This window comes from Eublepharis macularius, chromosome 1 (genome assembly GCF_028583425.1).
Source record: "Eublepharis macularius isolate TG4126 chromosome 1, MPM_Emac_v1.0, whole genome shotgun sequence".
NCBI classification, from domain to species: Eukaryota; Metazoa; Chordata; class Lepidosauria; order Squamata; family Eublepharidae; genus Eublepharis; species Eublepharis macularius.
In genome coordinates this window covers 212,316,278-212,338,723 of record NC_072790.1, presented here as the reverse complement: position 1 = coordinate 212,338,723, position 22,446 = coordinate 212,316,278, and the positions used below count along the sequence as shown (strand labels likewise).

At 41.3% G+C, this 22,446-nt stretch overlaps 1 protein-coding gene across 1 annotated transcript in view; it reads right to left on the bottom strand.

Moving 5' to 3' along the window:
• The window catches only part of EML6 (EMAP like 6), a 197,260-nt gene that overhangs the window by 81,411 nt on the left and 93,403 nt on the right, over positions 1-22,446 (bottom strand). Inside the window, exons 9-13 of the mRNA XM_054986606.1 lie at positions 14,832-15,033; positions 11,042-11,179; positions 9,836-10,092; positions 7,120-7,332; positions 858-1,025 (exon numbers count right to left, since the gene is read on the bottom strand). Coding sequence (XP_054842581.1) covers positions 858-1,025; positions 7,120-7,332; positions 9,836-10,092; positions 11,042-11,179; positions 14,832-15,033 — 978 coding nt within the window. The remainder of the gene's footprint in view (positions 1-857; positions 1,026-7,119; positions 7,333-9,835; positions 10,093-11,041; positions 11,180-14,831; positions 15,034-22,446) is intronic.

The following is a 22,446-nucleotide window of genomic DNA, read 5'->3' as shown; positions in this document are numbered from 1 at the left end:
AAGGTGCCGAGGGGGTGCTGGAGGGGGCGTCAGCGCACGCCATGGAGCTCAATTGCCCTATGCTGCTGCCGCCGCCACCACTGGTGGCACACAGCTGCAGGCCAGGCGCAGCAGGCGGCCAGGATGGCACGTGGAGCAACTGAGCCGGAGGGAGGATGCATGCGCGCTGCCCTGGCTGCCTGCCACGCCTGGCCCGCAGCTGTTGCGCCCAGCCAGGAGTGCGTGCTTGTGGCGGCAACATGGGGCAGCTGAGCGGGCAGCCTCCCAGCCCTCCTGCTCAGTTGCTCTGTGCTGCCACTGCTGCTGCCAGCACACAGCTGAGGGCCAGGTGCAGCAGGTGGCCAGGGCGGCATGGGGCAACTGAACAGGAGGGCTGGGAGGCCACCTGCGTGCCGCCCTGCCCCGCGTGATGACATCACACGCAGTGATGTCATCACACAGTCCGGGTGTGCGTGTGTGCAAAGTGCGCAAACACCAACACCCCTGAAGCTGCTTCAGGTGCCAGAAATTCTGGCGCCGGCTCTGCCTATAAGGCCCTTTCAACTCTATGATTATTTAGTATCCTCATAGACACAGCAACGCATAGGTCAGGGTATGTACAAGTCTATTGTGGCTCAAACCCATGGTGAGCAGGTAAAATTTGCAAAATGTAATGTTTTTCCATGCAAGAAAATTGCCACTTCAATTATATATACGCAAGCTTCATGAAACACTTAGGCATATGCAGAATTATGCACAACAACTAGTGTTGAAATTAGGTTCAAGAATTCTGGAGAGATAATGATGAAGTTTCCTTTCCACCCATCAAAACTTCCCTGTCAACATATTTGTGAAATAAGAAACTTGCGTTGTAATACCTTGTGATGCTGTTTCAAGGATTCCATTTGTTATACCTTCTGGAATAAACCGCCACTGAAAAACAGAATGATCTGCACCTCCTGTACTTACTACCCACTGAAAGTCATGCGACCAATGGACATTTGTGACATGTGCAGAGTGGCCAACGTATTTTCTAAATTTGGCTCCTGGAAGTAACAACAAAGAATTGAAAATTAAGCCTTTAGTCAGAAATATAAGTTTGCAATTAGATACAAATTCAAAGATTCAAGATAACTTAATGAAGGTAGTAACAAAATATGGGCAACTAGAAAAAGTACAAAGGAACAGCAAAGACAATTATTAGCAGAGGTTTTTTTCTATATATATGTTTTTATACAATGCAAAAAACAAAAAAATTATTTCATCATAATAGGATTTTGATTGAAAACGGGAGAAGCAAAAAGCCTGGCACTAATGAGAAATATTTGGGGGTAGCATCCACTATATTATTCTGGTAAAGAAATCAAAACCTGCAACTGTCTGCAAGGTCATGATTGAAAAAGAAAAAGTCAGTTGAGGACATTATGGGTATGGGAAAACTATGGATCAACGTTCTTTAAGTAGTCACTAATACGGGGAACTTACAGTGCAATCCTATTATGAGTTCCTCCAGTCTAAACCCAATGGACTTAGACTGGAGTAACTCTGAATGGAATTGCACCATGGAAGATATCAAGCTGATAGGTCCTGAATAATGAACAAGACATCATTGATGTTGAGGAAATTTAGATAAGTTTCTCACACTTTGGATGCCTATTGAAAAATGAGAGGGGTTTTTTTTTCACTTCCATACACACTTGTTTGTAAATTCTTTGTAGCAGTACCTGAATATATTTTAATATTATTTGTATAGTACTATGGTGACATATAAACAGTAAATTAAAAGAGGACAGTCCTTACAAGACCTAACTAAAAAAACAGAAGGCTTTCTTCCTCAAATGCTGAAGTCTGCTTTGTAAAGTAATTGAAAATATATTGATAGTAAAATATTTTGAAAGCCAGAAGAGAGTTCAGAATCACAGAAGCAGCTCACTATCCCTATTATCAGAAACTTTTATCTCATTATGTTTCCTGAAATATGTTATATGAACATGGCAGCCAACTGCAGGGATAATAGTTAAAACAATGGATTGGTTCAGATCTATGGTTTGGCACTTACATGAGCCTGCTGCTTGTTACTTTACTTTACAGTTCTAGTCTTGAATAGAGATGGGCATGAACAGCAATACGAACGAAAAAACCCCCATGAACACCCCAATCTGCTGTTCACGAACAAGCTGTTTGTGAGGCCCCATTCTAAATGAACAGGTGGTTGTTGCAAGCCTCCTTTGTTGCTGTTCCTTGCTGTTCGTCAAGCCAGACAGTCTGGCACCTGCAATCAATTCCCTTGGCAACTTAGGCAGGGATTGTCTGAACTCTGTCTGAACTCCTGCTGTTGCCCTGGAAACCCCAATCTAAGCCCAATTTTGCTTGATAGGCAGGTCTTCCTTCCAAGTGTGGACTGGAGCTCCAAATTTGTTACAAGAGGAAAAGACCAGGGGGGAGGGGGGCTCCCCGCTCTGGCTTTCAGGGAGAGACAGCTGCTGTTAGAGAGGCAGGGTGAATGCATTGGAGCTTGAATGTTCTTTGTGTGCGGTGGGACACAGATCTACCCCTTCCAGGGCTGCTGCCAGGCTCTGGGGCCAAGCTATTATTTATTATTGGTACCTTTCCTGCTGCCTGCTCAGGTAGGGTTTCTGGGAGTGGTGCGGTAGGGATCTACCCCTTCAAGTTCCAGGGCTGCTGCCAGGCTCTGAGGCCAAGCTATTATTTATTACTGGTACATTTCCTGCTGCCTGCTTAGGTAGTTTCTGGGAGTGGTGCAGTAGGGATCTTAATGGCTGGAGGAGAGCCTGCTGGCCCCCACGAATAATGAACATGTTCACGAACAGCATCATGTTCGTCAATGTTTATTGTTCATTGATGGCAACGAACAACGAACACCATGTTTGGGTTTTTTTCTGTTCATGCCCATGTCTATTCTCAAAACAAACTGTGGTTTGAGTAAAGCATAATTTGCCTGCTTTGCTTACAAGAGCAAACTAGTTTGTTAAGAAAGAAGAAGTGGAAGAGTGGATCTAAGTACATGGAGAAAAGGATGAATGGTAATTTTCCACTCAGGGCTTTCTTTCAGCCAGAATGCAGCAGAACTCAGTTCCTGCATTTCCTCTGATCCTCCCACCTGGACTGGGGAGGTCATGTCAATTAAACATTTAGGAATAGAGTACTAGTTGCTCCACATGGTGCTTAAGAGTATAAACAAAGGTAGACCAGGACAAAAGGGCTGTGCTTTTCTGTTCATGTATTATTTATTTATTTAAAATATTTCTGTGCCACTGGCGCCACCTACCACCTGAATAGAGTCCCCAAGGCAGCAAATATCATGAGTTCCAGCACCTCTTTTTTAAAGAAAAAAAGCAGTTTCCACTATATGTGAACCAAACTAGAACAAATTTATAACTGCATATTAGCATGTATCTTTTAAAAGTATAAAAAGATAACAGTGTGTAAGTATAGAAAAGAAAGCAGCAAACAGTTGAAACAATGTCCTTAAAGATAATTAGTGTTGGACTCCTGCAAAATAACCTGTAGGTCTGAAGTCCATAGCTGACTGAAAAGCTCAATAAATTCTGAACTTCTCCTGTAGTTGCAGGCCTGAACCAACCCCCAGCTATCTTTGATTATGTCTAACTAAGGAGGTCAGGAAAGTTCCCATACTTTTGGCATTCCACAAACTGTAACACAAAAGTGTTCAGGAAGACATGTTTTATAAAGGAATAAGGCTGTATGATCAGAATGATTCAGGAGCACATCTCAGTAGAGGGAATGGGATTGTAGGCTATAATAATATGTATTATCTGTTGCTGTATGTTTTTATCTTGTTCTTGCATATTTCTATTTATGTAATACCATGTCTTACATTGTTTAACATGTCATAGTTAACATTTATGCCTTATTTCAGATTGCTACAATCTTACTTGTTACTTTCTTTCTTATATGACTCCTCATCCTATTGATTGTTCTGACTTACATTATGTAGTCCACCTTGAGTCTCAATGAGAAAGGCAGACAACAACAGGATTCGGTTTCGTTTTCTCCGCCATGTCGGACGCTCCTCTTCGCTGGCTCGAGAGGAAGCGGCCGAGCACCCTGTCCGGGCGGCTGATCTGCGAAGATTAGCCCCCAAAACTCCCAGTGAGGGAGGCTGGGTCCGGGACACTGCGGGAAGAGCCCCCCGGAATCAATGCGGGGGGTTAATTGCCCGTTTGTCCCTACGGAGGCCGGCGGACGTGCGCGGCGCCTCGCGTGCTGCCGGGCCATGAGAAACGGCAAAGAGCAGAACTAGGCGAGAGCCTACAAGTAAGCGAATTCCTTCTGTTATTACAAGCATACGTGAAGGAGAGGTGAGATCTGAAGCTAAGAAGGCTCACTCTTCCCCTTTGCTGAGTCTCAAAATTTGGTTGGCGCCCCCCCCCCCAAATGGCAACAAAAAAACAAAGTCCTGCCCTTGGCAAGTCAGTTTCGGCTGCCTTAAAGGGAGAATCGCTGGAGGAAATAGTACGGAGGGCGGTTGGTGAAGCTATAAAACCCTTTGTTGACAAGCTGAATGAAACAGATCAAAGGGTGGGCTGAATTGAGAGCGAAGTGAAAACCATCAAGGAAGCAGCGGGGGGGGGGCAGAGAAGTCTGCTCGGGAAAGTGCGTCACTCGTGAAGGCTACGAATAAAGAGCTTAAACTGGTGGAGAATCAGTTGATCGGGCTACAAGTGGAACGAACACAGACAATTTTGCGCCTCCAGAATGTGAAAGAGGAGGAAAACGAGGATTTACGGGGTCTTGTCTCGGAACTATTGGCGACACCCGCGAGGGCAAATAAAGAAGAAGTAAAAAGCGCCATTTTGGAAGCCCGTTGGGCTACTTCAAAATATGCAATGAAGCGTCAGTTGCCGCGCGAGATCATCATCGATTTTTCATCTAAGAGGATCCGGGACACTATCCTATACAATTCATACAATGCGGATTTGGACTTCTTGGGCAACAAAATTAAGATATTGAAAGACGTCCCATTTCTAGTCCGGAAAAGATGTTTTAAGTATAAAAAGTTCGCAGCTCTTCTGAGAGAACGTGGAATAAAGTACAAATGGTTATTCCCGGAAGGAATCTGGTTCACCCATAAAGATCAAGCCTTTAAGATATTATCAGAAGATCAACTAAGGGATTTTGAGGACAGGAACCCATAATTCCAGTGCACCAAGCAAGACGAAAAGGAGAAGTCTGAGGGGGAGGGGGAGGAAACGAGCATTGCGGCTGCGGCTGCTCAGAGAGAACTGCGTCCGGGACCCAGGAGGGGAAGAAAAATTTAACTTGAAATTAAATTGTAATTTGCATTTAGTAAGGTCAACCACTCCATCAATATAATATAAATCTTTAACTTTTGAATAAAGGCAGTATGAAGGGAAAACAGAAATGTAGTGTTTAGTGTTCAGTGTTTGTAGGGTACCTTCCCCTTTTTTCCACCCCTCCCTCCCTCTCTCTTTTTTCTCTCCTCTTTCCTATCCCTTGTGCTATTGTAGTCTTTTGTAGTTACTGTTTTGTAGGGTATGTATGTATGTAGTAGTTGTATGTTAGATATTGTAATAAAAAAGAAAAAAAAAGAGAAAGGCAGACAACAACCAACCAGCCAGACAGCCTTTTCTTGGTCATGTCAAGAAATTTTGTTGTAACATGCTCACCAATAGACATGGGCACGAACCCAAAAAATTTAATGAACCAGCGGTTCATGGTTCGGTGCCGCCGCTGAACCCGAACTAACGAACCAAAATGAACATTTCCCTCTGATGAACCGGTTCAAGGTTCATGGGTGTCAGAATGCCCCCCGTTGGACTTAGAGAGCCCATATTCCCAGGGAGTGTTTAGCAGGCTCTGCTCCAGCCAGCACCCAAGTTTGGTCAAGATTGCAATAGGGATCTTGGAGTTATACCCTCTCCAATCTGAGGCCCCCAGGAAACTCCCTTTCGATACAATTAGAGCCACCAGTTGATGTTGGCACAGTGTACAAGGGGTTGGCCATCAGAACTGCCTATCAGGGTTTGCAGGGATGAGATTGGAGTGCCCATGGCTACAGAACACCCCCCTTGCCCCTCCTTCTCCCCAGGTGTCTTCTCCTATGTAACCAATTGTAACCAATTTGCAGCTCCATGGTTGGAAGGAAGACCTGCCAATCAAGGTAAGCTGGGCTTCGATTTGGGTTTCCAGGGCGCAGACAGAGTTCAGGCATTTCCCCAGCTCCGTTTCCAAGGGAATTGATTGCCTGACAGTCTGGCTTCACGAACCGCGGGCAAACGCAATGAACCAGGCTTCCAACAAACGTTGGTTCGTTGGCTATGGACCCTCATGAACCGCCGGTTCACAAACAGATGATCAGGCGGTTCGTGAGGTTTTTTTGTTCGTAATGCGGTTCGTGACCATGTCTACTCACCCTTAACTGATGATGGAGAGTGCTAACCTATAAAATCATACTAATTCCTCAAAAAGCAGATAGAATTCACTTCTTCTAGCCAGCTGCAAAACTCAGCTCTGTTTCCTCTTCCTGAGTACAAGGCCAGTTCCAGGGAGCCCTGTGCAGAGAGTGCTCAGGGGCTTCCCTTATGCCCACCACTAGGCTCCCCTTCCAGTCACTTTCCCCCATTTACCTGGGTGTCCTTCCTTTGCCCACTTGCAAGATCTTCCATAACCTGCAGTAACAGCTGCTTGCACAGCCTGCATACACTTTCCCCAATGGTGGTAGGTGGTGAATGTAGCTAGGAGTACCACTGCCATGGCCATCAGGAAAGCTGATGATTTGTGTACCACCCGCATGCCCTTATCCAGCAGCGCTAGGCAGAATATGCAGCTGGGAGCATAGGTGACAAAGCATTCACAAGCAGGCAGTGAAATGGTGAGTGCAGGCACCAGAGGAGATATGTAAGTAGAGAGTCAGCAGCAGTAGGCCCCACCAGAAGCCACAGGCACAGGCAGCTGTTCCACCCTGCCTGAGTACATTACAAATCTCCCAAACCCTTTGCTTTAATTCCCACTCAAATATGTGGCTGTGTCTTATCTCATTAACAAAAACCTCTTTTAGCCATCAAGGAAGCATCAATTAACTGATCATCACTGACCTTAAACAAGCAATCAGGTATAGGTAGGATGATGTCTTACCTTTCTTTAGACAAGGAAATCTGAACAATTTAACCAAACCAAAGTCATCTCCTGTCACCAGAACTGCATTATTGTAATTTCCATCCACAGAATTGATGTCAGTAACATTACTATACTTTGGCCAGATTCCATTCACTTCAGATCCCATTACACAAGTCCAGGAAGCCCAATGAATCCCTTTGATCTCATCTTTGCTTGTTAAATGCTTTCCAGCTGAAAACAATCAGGTTAATAAGCTATTTAATCATTTGTATTAACAACACGGTGTTTGGTGTTATCTCTGTGACTTTCATACTTTCTATTGTATCTCTGGGCCCCCCACGATGAACACTCTATATATCTTGCACTGGAAATCAAAACGGTGTCCAGTTCAATATAATAATGTGAATGCCAATAAGGACTGTGCTGGGACTGTACCTTCTTCTTGAAATTCGTGGACATTGTTGAAGAACATTTTCTAGGGCACCTTCTGTTCACTTACACTACTGGCTGAGCCTTACTGTTAACCTTCAGGAACTCAGAATGCACAGGAGAACACACTCCCAACACTACCCCACAGTTATGCATTCCAAGACTGGTCCTGGTAGGCAAGACATCTTTCAAGAACTCATGCCTGGGATTATTAATTTTTTTCACTAAGGAACATTTGATCACTTTTTTGAGGTACACCAGGATCCCTAGAGTGCTCGTTGGAAACCACTGTTTTATATCATTATGTTTCATATGAGTCCAGTGGTTTAACTAAAAAAAAGACCATTAATAACCCAAGAAACATAGTCTATATCTACATATTTTCTCTTCACATCCATCATGATGACATCTAAATACATGCACCAGCCATAATGGAAACATGCCTCTCCTCCTGAAATCTATGTGGTAACTCCTAGTATAGAACTGACCAAGACAGGACCAGCCTATTATTAGGTAGAATTAAGCAGGTGTTCTTCCTAAACTCTATTTTCTATGTCCTCTGCCTACAGAGGGGAGGTGGGTAGTAACTAGAAAGACATTTTTCAACTGGGGCATCTTGGCTTTGCTGTGTCCTGGACAGACCAGGCAAGCCTGACCTCATCAGAATTTGGAATCAAAGCAGGGTCAGTCTTGGTTAGTACCACCAAAGAAGACCAGTCTTGTGCAGAGGCAGGCAATCACAAACTACCTCTGTTAGTCTCTTGCCTTGAAAACACCAGCCGGCTATGACTTGATGGCACTCTCTACCACATCATCTTGGCTTTGGAATACCCTCCACTGGCGCTTAGTTTATTATTCTTTAAGCACCTGACTACAACATTTCATTTGGACTGTTAATGTTAGTTTAAATGAATAAATAGATGCCACTAGAGAGAGGCATTTTGTTAGCATTAATATTACAGAGAGGTACTGCTACCAATGAAGATTATAATTTGTTTTAATATTAAGGTTCATTTTAAGACTGTTAAACTTTGAAGGAAACAGTTTAATCTATGGTTCGGATGCATTTTAAATATACATATCTTACTTTTGCGGAAAAGAAAATGTGCATTCATTTCAGATGATGGTCACTTGGAGACCTAGATACTGATCACACATAACCAACACATTGGAAATAAATTTAATATTACAATCCCTTTCTTTTCCAAATACAGCTGTACTACTAGTATACAACATGGTAATTCTTTTTGAATGAGCTGGAAGCTGTACAGATTGAGAGATGGTCAGCAAGCCATTCTAGACTTTTATAATAAGTATAAATCCCCAGGGGTTTCAAAGCTATCACTGCAGTACAAACCTGCAGAATATGTTTTATTTAGCCTCAAACATGCCACAAATAACAGATAAACGTTTCCGCAATGCATTTCCTCAATGCAACAACAGCAAATAGCCTTTCAAAACAGCGCTATTAAAGTATTGATAATGCACAATTCGAAGCATTCCAGCCTGCATATTTAAGTGTTTTGCTGATTCTAAATATATTCAGTGTCCTTTTTATATCGTTCTCTGCTTAAACTTTTTTATTGACTTTCAAATATCTTCATTCTTTTACTCCCAGTTATGTCTTCTTCTCTGTCTTTTGGCCTCTTCTTACTCCTCTGATGCCCTTGTCCACAAACCCAAAATTACTGCCTCCACTCTGGGATACTGGTTCCCCTTTTCATTTGGCCCTCTATTCACTATGTAGCCTTTGGTTGGCTCTTTCCATTAGTATATTTATATGCTAGATGAAAAACTTGACTTTATTCCGTGGTGTTAATAACCTCTACTGTTTCTCCTTGCTTCCATGTCTTTGATTATAAGGGAGAAGGGAGAAATGATGATGATTTGCAAACCTTAGCTGATTCTAAATATCTAAATCCTGATACTGACTACTTTTGGTGATTTAGGTCAGATCCTAGACCTTCCCATTACTAATTAAGTTCCAAACATAGCCACCAATTCAAGAATTAAATGTGTATGAAAAAATGCAGAAATGCTGCCACAAATAACTATATTTCTTTACTTATTTGACATGAAATTATTTACATTTTAGCATAACATAACCCAGAAAATGTTATTCACATCTAAATCTTATTACAGTTAATAGGTCATGCTGCATAGTTCGAATCAGTTAAGAGTGGGACTTAGATCTGGGTCATGCCATTGTTGATGTACTGATCAGACAGTGACAACTTAAAATGTCATAGTTCAGTTTATTGCAAACAAAAAACTCAATATAGCAGATTAAGAAATTCTGACTTACATGGCATTCTGTAGAAGAAGCGTTCTCCTGCACCATCATTAGTCTGCAAGAACTTACTGTCCAAAGACCAATCAATATGTGTGATAAAACTAGATGACTTGCTGCATTCTCCAGTTTTTTTGTATCGCTGAGCAACAGCATAGATATCCACCGGACCGTCATTGGAACCCACCGCAAGGTAGCAGCCATCTGGTGAAAATTTCATTTCGTGAATGACTTCTTTCCGGTCTTTAATATGAACTATCTCTGTCATGTCTCTACAGAACCAAGATATAAAATGAGAAAAAACAAATAAAAATTCAAGATTTGGAAGTGAAAAAAGTTAATGACATGCACACTCATCTGAAATAAAACTTAGAAAAAACAGACAAGTCTAAGCAGTGTCATCTGTGCCTTGTGATCATATCACCACAATTTGCCTTGTCAAAAGATGTGTTTTGCAAGTTAATCTCTGGCCTAGATACTTTTTGTTTGATCTGATCTATTTACAGTGAAATCCTAAGCAGAGTTGCTCCAGTCTAAGCCCATTGAAATCAATGGGCTTAGTCTGAAGTAACTCTGCTTAGGATTTTTTTTCAAGGTCCTCTGAAACTTGAATATAAACAAACATAATGGCTCACCCATAGTTTCTGAAGGAAGAATCAAGACTGATTGCACACATTTTGCAGACTGACCCATTAATATGCATAATCTCCACATACTCTTCCTACATTGCCTGGGCAACACGCATAATCACGAACTGGTGACTATGGGATGGATCCAGACTAAACTGCAGTTTCCATAAATTCCTCTTTCCTACTGCAGATCCTCTTCATGTCCTTTCTCAGGGTCCCCTATCCCCAGGAACAGCATTTCATGGAGATCAACGGGCTATAGTGGATGGGAACAGGCAAGAAAGTTCCATTCTGCCACCGGGAAATTTAGTCTGGATCCAGCCTTATATATATTGACCAGCCAATGTACATAATACATTGACACTGTCCAGTTGCACACATTTTCTAACATCACACTGTTGATCAGACAGTGTATAAAATCACTTGTCAGTTTGTGGACATTGTCCATACCTTCATTTTCAATGTACATGCACACTATCCACTAACTCATTGTGCAGTGACATAATTGTACAAATTCAGTTCAGAATCCATTTAGAATTTGGCCCAATTTATGATAAAAAGTTTCCCAATGCTATTATCAGCATTCTCCTACCTTACTCTCAGAACAATGAAAGAACCATCTTTCATTCCCAGAGCTAGCTGAGATCCATCAGGACTGAAAGATACACTCCGCACAGCTTCCTCCATATTACAACGCGCAATCAAGGCATGGTCAGCAAGGCTCCATAAACTATAAAGGATTAAGGACCAAAGAAAATTGTTTATTGGTAATGAATGTATAATTTTTTCATGTTCAAGAACATTTTGTCCAGATTCTCCATGTAGATGAGCCTTTTTTATTATATATTGCTGGTATCTGCTTTCTTTTAATCTTTCAAAATGGTTTTGCCCAGGGCTTTTTTTCTGGGAAAAGAGGTGGTGGAACTCAGTGGTGGAACTCAAGGCCACACAATGACATCACTTTGGGTCAGCTGGAACAAGGGAGGAGTTTTTTAAAGTTTAAATTGCCCTCAACAAAAATGGTCACATGGCCGGTGGCACCGTCCCCTGATCTCCACACAGAGAGGAGTTTAGATTGCTCTCCATGCCGCTGAGGCGATCTAAACTCCCCTCTGTCTGGAGATCAGGGGGCAGGGCCACCGGCCATGTAACCATTTTTAAGAGGTGACATAACTCTGTTCCTCCATGTTCCCGCTGAAAAAAAGCCCTGGTTTTGCCTAATGCAAATCTAGTGAGTTTCAGGACTTACAGTGAATTTGAATCTGGGGCTGAAGACAAACAGTGTTTACAAAAGTTCAAGGGGGAGTGATAAAACCCCATTGATCATATTGTACACACTGGTTTCTTCATTCTACACTTATCTCTTAGCAAGCATATTTGTAGGTTTTAAAACACCAAAAAACATACCAAACTTGTTAAGAGAGATGACAGCGTAATGACTATGCACATCACAAGCAGCAGCACTTCTGTGATGCTATTTTCAGCTTTCTGGGGAAGACCCCCTATATTTCTCCAGCTTAGACCTTCCATTTTCCATAACCAAAATCAATACTCTATTATTACAATGCAAGACCAATACTGATAGATTTTCTCATTAAATCTAAATCCTGGGTTATGTGAAAGTAAAAGCAGTGATATGATAGGTTTGAATTAGAAGATCTCAGGCAACTCACTCAATGGGGTGAGGCCAATGCCCAATTTAGCCACCAGAAACAGCAGTATCCATTGTTCAAAATGATTAGGAAGAGGCCAACTTCCTAGAAAACTGTTTTTCTCTGTCCCAATTTGTATGAGATCAAATTAAAGTGACATAATGGTGTATTATATAACTCAGGTTTAATTAAGAGAATTAAGTGAAAGAGTTTAGTTTCATTAAAAATTATGGCAGACTGTCAAACGTACAATGCAATCCTAAAATGAGTTACACCTTTTTAAGCTCATTGACTTAAGTGGACTTAGAAGGGTTTAACTCTGTTTATGAATTGACTGGTAGTCTTGTTGTTAAATTAGAATCAACAAAGAATGACTTCATCCTGATCAGTATGCTAAAAATACAAGAGGCCCGGCTGGCCTTGATCAGGGCCAGGGCATTTTCAGTCCTGGCCCCAACCTGGTGAAACTCTATGTCGGAGGACACCTGGACCCACCAGGATCTTATATCCTTTCGGCAGGTCTGTAACACAGAGACGTTCTGTCAGGCGTGTGGTTGAGGTCAGTCTTTGATCGTTTTAGGAGCCTCCCTACTGGTGTCCCACCAGGGGGGCAATGTGCCTCCCTATCAGTGCAGTCACTGTGGCCCCACTCCACCCCTTCTGTTCTGCTTTGTTTTATACCATGATTGGGGAAATGGAGGGGGCCTGCCATCTGTTTTTGTATGTATTTGTGGTGGTTTTGGTTTTTATGTATTTTATATGCCTTAATGCTCATTGAACATTTTAATGTAACCCGCCCTGAGCCCGTTCGTGGGGAAGGCGTACTAGAAATAGAATCAATACATTAATAAATAAGAAACATAAGGAAACACCATAGCAAAAGAAAGCCCATATGTGTAAATATGTTCTTTTAAAAAAAACTTGGCATAAACATGTGCATCTATGGCAGAAACCAGATGTTACAAAGATTGTGAGGTGGCTGCTGAAAACACCAGTCTTGCATCTCTTCCTCCTCTCTAAACTGGGAATGTCTACTAAGGCAAAATGCACTGTATAGGATCATGGCTTTGTGAATTTGCCTACCTCCACAAATGGCTGCCAGTAAATTAAAATGGAATGGGACAGAGAAAATCACGACATCAGTTTGCCATGTCATGCATTTTACTTTGCTAGATGTGCAGGAATGACAGAATGCTATTTTTGACATTGGACTGGTCACATGACCACTGTAATGTCTGCTTACAGCCTGATAAGGTAAAGAAAGACATATTATTACAGCTCGGAATTGCTCCACATAAGAGAGCTGAATTTCCCGAGTCCCTTGACAATGGGCATGCACCACGGGGAACTGTGGCTAATTAGGAGCTCCCTGGTGCGTTTATCCTTTCCAAACTTTTGCTCATAATTGGTACATGTGTTGTTGAGCACAAGCTCCTATTCTAAGTTGCCTACACATGGCTGTTGGGTGTAGCAAGATAAAAGGGGGGGGGGCAGGGTTGACTTGATGTGGATGTTATGCAGATTTGAAGCAATCATACTTTTAGGCCTTGGCATGCATTCTGAGAACATCTATCCATTTAAGTGTTTATACCAATAGCTATTTACTGTGTAGAAACAGTATGAGCTGAGAAACACAGTCAACTCTTAGGAATTGTTCATGTGATCTAAAATAAAATATGGTAGGCACCCTCCCAAAATAGAACTCTCAATTTCTTTTGTTAGTTATACAGGTATTTGAATATTCACACGAATATTAAACCCTTGATTTTTGCATGCAGATGTAATACACTAGTATGTGCAGCAGGGAAGGATGTCAAATACATGCACCTTTATTTTAAGTAGAAAATTGCAAGTCTGGGCAAAGTCTGTCTGAAACCCTTCCCATCATTGCCTTTAAAAGGCATGCATTATCCTGAAATTTCTTTGGAAGCTCTCCTATTCCCTGAGAAAAATCCTGAGTTTTGCAAAGCTAAATTAGTCCAAATAATTCTGCTTTTTAGGAATTACTCGTTTCTTCAATCAGCTACCTGGCCACTCAGATTGTTTACTACAGCTCATACTGATCACTGAATCCCAAAAAGTGTTACTTAGCAACCACACCAGCAAAGAAAGGAAAGAGTTCAGATACTGGAAGCTTCCTCATGTTTCAATGCATTTAATGGTTGAGCTTTGCTGTGAAAAAAATTATATGGAACTAAAATAATTTTCAAAGCAGCATCACCTATCACTTCAGCACTGTATCTGCTCTTATTTCAAAAGTATTCTCCTTTGTAAAACTACAAATGCAAACAGAAAATTTCATTTGCAAACACAGGGGAGGGAGAGAGGGAGGGAGACCTGCTCTCCCAGCTCAATGGAGCCTGATTGTTTGACAGATATATGGAATCAGAATATTCAAGAAAACTTAGATCTGGTCACACTATACTGGCTTGTGAGCTGGGTTGATCTTGCATTGTAGAACAGGCCTATCCTACAGTGGGTGCATTTGGAAATCTATGTTGCAAGACTCTGATGGGGCTAATCAAGTGAGGTATAAATGCTAGTATGAAGACCATAAACAAATAAAACGATCTGAATTTGTAAAAAAAATCTTCCTGCCATCAGTAACCAACAGCTTAAATTTTAAAGCTGCATCAAGATCTTGCAAAGAACAAGAATGACCAAAAGAATAGCTGTTGTGAAAACTGATGGACTATGAACAGAATGCCGTAAGAACTCTTCTGGTCTTACCGCACGGATCGATCATCACTGCCCGTGACAACTAATGGTTTCTTGGGATGCACCGCCAGAGCCCAGAGTTCTCCTTCACAGTGACCTTGCATTATCAGCATTGGCTTATCTCTTTCTCTCACAATCACCTCAAATATTTCACTGTCTTGGGTCCCTGCTAAAAGTCGATCTGCTTTCCAACACACACTCCGGATGGACAATCCTGAAAAAGGAATAGCATAGTCTCAGAGCTGCAAAAGGAACTGATTGAGCCATGGTTTAGCACTTTTAACCCCCAATGATTTCAATAAGAATTAAAAGTGCATAACTTTGGCAAGATTGTGCCCTCTCTGTGTAGTTCATTAAAAATAACAAGTAAGATTTTAGGCAAAATATAACATTGCTAAAGTTTGGAAACTGAGTAACCCTCCACTTACAAGACAATGGGTCCAGGAAAGTTGCATTCCAATACACAAGTACCTGTGAGTCTCAATGAACAAAAGGCATATGCTTAGTACACAGAAGGTCGCAGGTTCAAGAGGTGACCTCTTCCATTGATAAGGATCAGGTAGTAAGTGATATGAAAGACCTTGCTAGAGACCCTGGAAAGCCACTGATAGTACTGTAGTATATTCGTTTTAACAGTAGATATTCTCCCCAGCTATGAGATATTCAACTTTTCCCGTCTTTGCAGACCTTCAATAATGCTTGTCCAAACTTTTGATAGTTATCTTTATATAAATTATCTTTTTGTCCCATTATATTTATCCCTAAACATTTAACTGTTTTTTTGGTAAGAAGACTGATAGTACTGTGGACCAGTAGTATGACTCAGTAAAGGACAGTTTTGTGCAAAGTACAAAAGCATTTAAAACTGCCTTTATGTTGTTGGTTTTTTTAACAAGGACACACTAACAGCAGGAGAAGGGCTGAAACTGTGTAATGAGTGAATTCAAATTAGATGTTTGGAGCTGGTTATTATGGAGAAGAGTTTACACCAATTTAAATTCTCATTCACCAATCCTGTGAATCAATATTTATTTGGAGAGGGGACATGGGGGTAGAGCATCTGTTCGGCATGCAGAAATCTCATCTCTAGTGAAAAGGTCCAGTAGTAGGTGACATGAAAGACCTCTGTTCAACACCCTGGAGAGCCACTGCCAGTCTAAATGTCTGTGATTGGACCAGTGGTTTCATTCAGTATAGACCAGCTTCATATGTTCCTTTCCTTGTAATCTCACACTTCCCTGGTTGCCTATATTGACTTTGCAAGTTCGTAAATGTAAGCCACAAGTTTATTTAAATGTAACCAATTAATCATCCAATTAACTGGTTAAAAGGTAGATGATTAATCAATTAATGTTCTTTAAATGGTTGACAGTCCTAGTTTATGGAATGAGAGTGAGGGGATTTGAGTGTGTCAGTGAAGCTGAGAACAACACTGTTTATTGATAGACAAGAAGCAAAAGCAAAAGGTGTCAGAAATAGGGTCAAAACTCTAAACGTAGCTTTTCAGCGACTTGCACGCAGAGACAAAGAAATCTATTATAATTATCAGTGCAAATAAACAGAAGAGAATGACAAAAAAAGAAGAACAAGAAATCTGTTCCAAAAGACCTGAGAAATCAAAAGGAAATTCAAACCACGGCTTGGGATGCTGAAAGATCAACATGGAAATATAGTATCTGATCAGGACAAAATAAAGGAAAGATGAAAACAATACACTGAAGAACTATACAAAAGAGATGGAAAGATGACAGATACTTTCAATGAAGAATCTTTTGATGAAGAACCAGGAATCCTAGAAAGTGAAGTAAAAGCTGCACTCACAGCAATTGGGAGAAACAAAGTACCAGGAGTAGATGAAATTCCAATAGAGCTATTTTAAGCTGCAGAAATGGAATCCATCAGAATCTGAGCAAAAATCTGTCAACAAATATGGAAAACAAAACAATGGCCCACAGACTGGAAACGCTTAGTTTACATTCCAATTCCCAAAAAAGGGGATGGCAAAGAGTGCAGCAACTATATTGCGTTAATTTCCCATGTAAGCAAAGTGATGCTCAAAATTCTACAGCAAAGACCATATATGGAACAAGAAATGCCAAATGTTCAAGCTAGATTCAGAAAAGCAAGAGGCACCAGAGATCACATTGCAAATTTACGATGGCTAATGGAACATACCAGGGAATTTCAGAAGAAAATCAGCCTATGTTTTATAGATTACAGCAAAGCTTTTGACTGTGTGGATCATAAAAAGCTATGGAGAGTCTTAAAAGAAATGGAAGTGCCACATCCTCTGATCGTTCTGATGTGCAACCTGTACTCTGGACAAGAAGCTACTGTCAGGACAGAATATGGGGAAACAGAATGGTTTCCAATTGGCAAAGGTGTCAGACACCTTTCTGTTCAACCTCTATGCAGAGTATATTATAAGGAAATCTGGATTAGATCTAGAAGAAGGTGGAGTGAAAATTGGTGGAAGGAATATTAACAATTTGAGATATGCAGATGGCACCACATTACTAGCATAAAATAGTGAAGACCTGAAACGACTACTGATGAAGGTAAAGGAGAAAGCACCAAAGCAGGATTACAGCTGAACATCAAGAAGACAAAAATGACTACTGAGGAATTACACAATTTTAAAATTGACAATGAGGAAACTGAAATTGTTCAAGAGTTTCTGTTCCTTTTCTCAATCATCAACCAAAAGAGAGACTGCAATGAAGAAATCAGAAGAAGATCGAGACTTGGAAGAGCAGCTGTGAGGGAGCTAGAGAAGATCCTTAAAGATAAAAATGTCTCTCTGGGAACCAAGATCAAGATAATCCAAACTATGGTATTCCCCATTGCTATGTATGGACATGAAAGCTGTACAGTGAAAAAAGTGGACAGGAAGAAAATGGATTCATTTGAAATGTGGTGCTGGAGGAGAGGTCTGCATACCATGGACAGCCAAAAAGACGAATAGGTGGGTACCAGATCAAATCAAGCCTGAATTCTCCCTAGAAGCTATAATGACAAGACTAAGGCTATCATACTTTGTTCACATCATGAGAAGATAAGATTCTCTGGAAAAGTCAATAATGCTAGGGAAAGTGGAAGGCAGTTGGAAAACAGGAAGACCTAAAACGAGATGACTTGACTCAATAAAAGAAGCCTCATCCTCCAGTTGGCAGGATCTGAGCAAGTCTGTTAATGATAGGATGTTTTGGAGGTCTTTCATTCATAAGGTCACCATAGGTAGGAGGTGGCTTGATGGCACATAACACACACACACATAATACTGAGGACAGGCCAGAATAGGCCACCAGCCATATCCGGTGGCCAACTACAGACTCAGTAAAACTCTTTTTTATTCTCTCTAACTGGAACTTCAAAACCAAGGAGATTGTCAAGTATCGGGCCAAGCCACAGCACTTGCAAATCTGATTTTGGGATAATATTGGATGCCTATACATCTTTCTCATTTTGGCCATGTGCCTCCACCTATTTACCACATACAATTTCTTCTTCATTCAGTCTGAGGAGCAGTCAAAGACACAATTATCTCTCTCTCTCTTAAGAGTAGTAGTTGACAGATCTTTAATGGATAGGAAAATGAATATCCATTTATTACCAGCAGTGGCTATGTTAATGAAGTATATATGGATAAACACTACAGAACAGTTAATTCTCCCTGCTGGCAGGCTTGCAATCTGTTTCATCAGCTCAAGCACTCTTCTACTGTGTAATAAACAGATGTGTTATAGTTTCTAAAAATAAGCCAACAAACCTGATTTTAATCCCAGTATTTCATCAGAATCATAAGTTCTTATGATCTATAGCCACTCACTGCATGGCATGTTCTAAATGTTAAGGCCTGATTCAGACACTGTTAAATACTTTCATATAGGAACTTAAGAAGAGTTCTGCTGGATCAAAACAAGGGCCCACCTAGTTGCACAACAGCAGCCAGCCAATGCCTCAAGGAAGCCATAAGCAGCCCATGAAGACAGTAGCTCTCCTGCAATGTTTGTTCCCAGCTCCTGGTATTCAGGGTTATATTGCCTCTGAACCTGGAGATTCTATTTAGTTATTGCAGTTAATAGCCAACAATAGTTCCCTCCTGGAATAGCACACCTCAATGAATGTGACAGCAGAGAAAGCAGTATCTGACCTTAGTGATGATTTGCTTGAGGGTCGTGCAAATTGCTGTTGGGAATGTCATCATGGATACAGCTAGGACTATAAGAGAACAGTTGCTGGACATGACTGAGACAGACATAAAAGACGCCTTTGCACACAGAAACAGGGCTAGCCCAGCCCCATAACTAGACATGCCACAAAAGAAGTCTAGCGGCCTAGAATGGGACAACCTTGGAGAGGAGCATGAAACAATGGAGTAACAATGGAGTATGGCGTTGTGTAGATTAAAAGAGTCGTCTAACTCATCACTACATACAATGTACTAAGGCCCAGATGCAGAGAGTGTCTGAGAATGGCAGGAATGTCAAACTTCATAGACGCTGGTGATATTACTCAAGGATAGATGTATTGGTTGAGAGCCTAAGGATATTCATACGTATGAGAAACTTGTAATCACTAATTTTACATAGCCTTGTTTAAGATAAGTAGCAGCAAGAATGAACTATTTTTATATATTTTAAGAAAATATTTCAAATATAGATAACCTTGTATGGTGTTTGAAGTTATAAGATAGTAAGTTACCCTAAATGGAGGGGGAATTAGCATTCAAGGAAACGCAGTGAGAGGGGGTAACGGGATATCTCCACCAACGTATACCAGCACTGTTCCCTTAGAGAACTCTCTGAATGAACCAAGTGGCTCAACAGGAATGGTTTTTATTAAGGGAGCAGTAAAGGCAAACACACAGAAAATCACACACGGCATACACATAGGATGAAGTAGAAAATCAGGGAGGAAGAGAGAGAGATTCAGGGCAGGGAGATATTTACCAGCCTAGGGGAGAGAGAATATCCATAAAGATAGCCGCTTGAGCGACAAGCTCTTCACAGCAGGAAGAAGGCTCAGACACATGTCTGAGGGAGTTCGTAGGATCCAAGGACACACACACATATGACCAAGGGCAACCTAGTTATAGAGCAAAACATATGCTGGGGCAGAATTACATCTTCTGCTTCCAAAACAATAGCTTGATGGCTTGTCCGGAGGTGAAACAATAATTTGGGAAAGACTTGATTGTGCATATCTGGGAGAAACTTTAGGTGAGAATGGTGCTTGATGTCCTGTGATTATCAGATGGGAAGGGCTTATCAGGTCCCTGAATACCCCGATTAGGAAAGGTGGGTGAGGAAGGTCCGGAAGGGTGTTGATGAAATCAAGCAGGAACTCCTGGAAGACCTTTTTGTTTTCCTTAAGTGCTGTTCTGGGTTTTGGAGGGGCAGTTAGTCAGCCTGACATATCTTCTAGTAATTTTCCAACTCCAGACAGGGTTGACATCTGTCCCACCTGGCCAGACAGTATTTTGTGCTTATGGCACATAAGAAAGGGGCTTATGATATTTCATATTCACAAGCTGCCCTTTTAATAAGGAGAATATATAATAATAATATAACAACATTTGATTTATATACCGCCCTTCAGGAAGACTTAACACCCGCTCAGAGTGGTTTACAAAGTATGTTATTATTATCCCCACAACAATAATCACCCTGTGAGGTGGGTGGGGCTGAGATAGCACCTAGGAGCTGTGACTGACCCAAGATCACCCAGCTGGCTTCAAGTGAAGGAGTGGGGAATCAAACCCAGTTCTCTAGATTAGAGTCCCACGCTCTTATCCACTACACCAAACTGGTATGACTGCTAACAATTTAGCCAAGAATGTGAGTCCTTTTGAAGTGGGACAGACAGCCATTGTTAGAAGAAAGTCCTGAAACCCTATAAATATGACAAGCGGAATTGATTGGGAGCTTCTTCCTAGAAGAGGTTTCACGCCTGAGACCTTCTTATCATTGGGTAAGATATTTTATTGGACTCATCTCCTTTCATAATCTATGCAGTTATATGGTTGGTGTGATTTTCTGCTGATTTAGCTGATATTAAGATTGTTGAATAATTAAGGCTTAGAATGGAAGTAGAGATTCTGTAATTGTATTACTTGTGTACAATATCTGGTAACGAACCTAAACCATTATCTGTGGTGTACCTCCTGTTAGGAATTAAATTATTTGATACTGGAAAGCTAACGAGATGCTCAGGGCTTAAGTGCACGCCTATATCTGAATCAGTCCTGACCAGAGTAATCCAGAACCGGAAGCAGCAGCTGTCAACATATAAGTGTGGGCCAGGCATTGCTTCCTCCATGCTGCAGTGTTCACTGGGACATTTGGTACGGAGGACTGATCAGCATCAGAACCAGGTTAGAGTATCCACAGAACCAGCTTGTTGTTTTCCTCTAGGAAGTTTATATTACACACACTATTCAACCAAGTCATGGCTGAGCGGGGACTTGAATGTAGTTCTCCCCAGTTCTAGTCCAACACTTTAACTGCCCTCAGTTGTGTGGATGTTCTAGCAGATGCTTCCACCAAGGCATGGAGGCTAGGTGTGTGGAGCCTTCTGCCCCATTCACACGATTCCTATCTCCCTGTGTACACAAGGAACCACAATAACATCTCTGCAATCCTCCGTATATAGAATTCTCCTAATTAGCAAGTTAGAACTGATGTTTATAACTTTACACCCCTGCTTCAGTTTTCTTTAAACTTCTATGCTTTTCCCTAGGTGTTTTCTGGACAGTCTACAGATAATAAATGACACCAATTTGATGCACCCCTAATGAAAGATGTCTTTCTTAAAGGCTTAATGTCCTTTAAGTCTGGAATGCATTTTAGACCCCCTGCAGGAAGAAAACTGCTGGACCTTTACAAATAGCACATTAGGCGTAAATGACATTTATAAATAAATGATGGCACCCTAAAGTGGCTTATCATTTTGAAGAAAACAGTTGCACTCCTGCATGTCATGGCAACCGATTCTCACTCTCGCTATTCAGACCTTTCCAAAATGTATGGAGCCTGGAACTAGTCCAACACTGTCCAGGGATTCTACATGAAACTGTGTGCATATTTCCGAACTCAGAAATGAGTTACATGACTAATTCATCACCTATATACATATAAGGAAAAAAAAGTGCCCCCAGCCTTCCATAATTACCCCCGTCCCTAAGAGATGTCTCCTCAAGAGATGCTCAGCTGAAACAGATCATTACTGCTTTAAGGCCTGGAGTTGCTTGGAACTTACAAAGCCTTTCCCCCTATAGATTCTTTACTACTTGTTTTTACTTTGACGTTGCAGGACCATGTTTCTAATGCAGCTGTATGGGTGATTCAATCTTCTCCTGGCTCTTCAAACAATGAAATCTCCTAAATTAGAAATATATTCTGCAATAGGGTAACACAGATCTCAATTAACTCATTTTAAGCTTATCTCAGGATAGATTTGCTGATATGCAGGCAGAGTGCATACTGTATTCCTTGAAGAAAAACAAAAAGATAAAACCAGGTTTGTCCAGGAGGAAAACTCAAGCCCTGGCATTTGACAAAATCAAAGTCAGGTTGAGAGGATCCAAACTCCACACACGGTAACATATAGTTTGAACCCTAGGAAC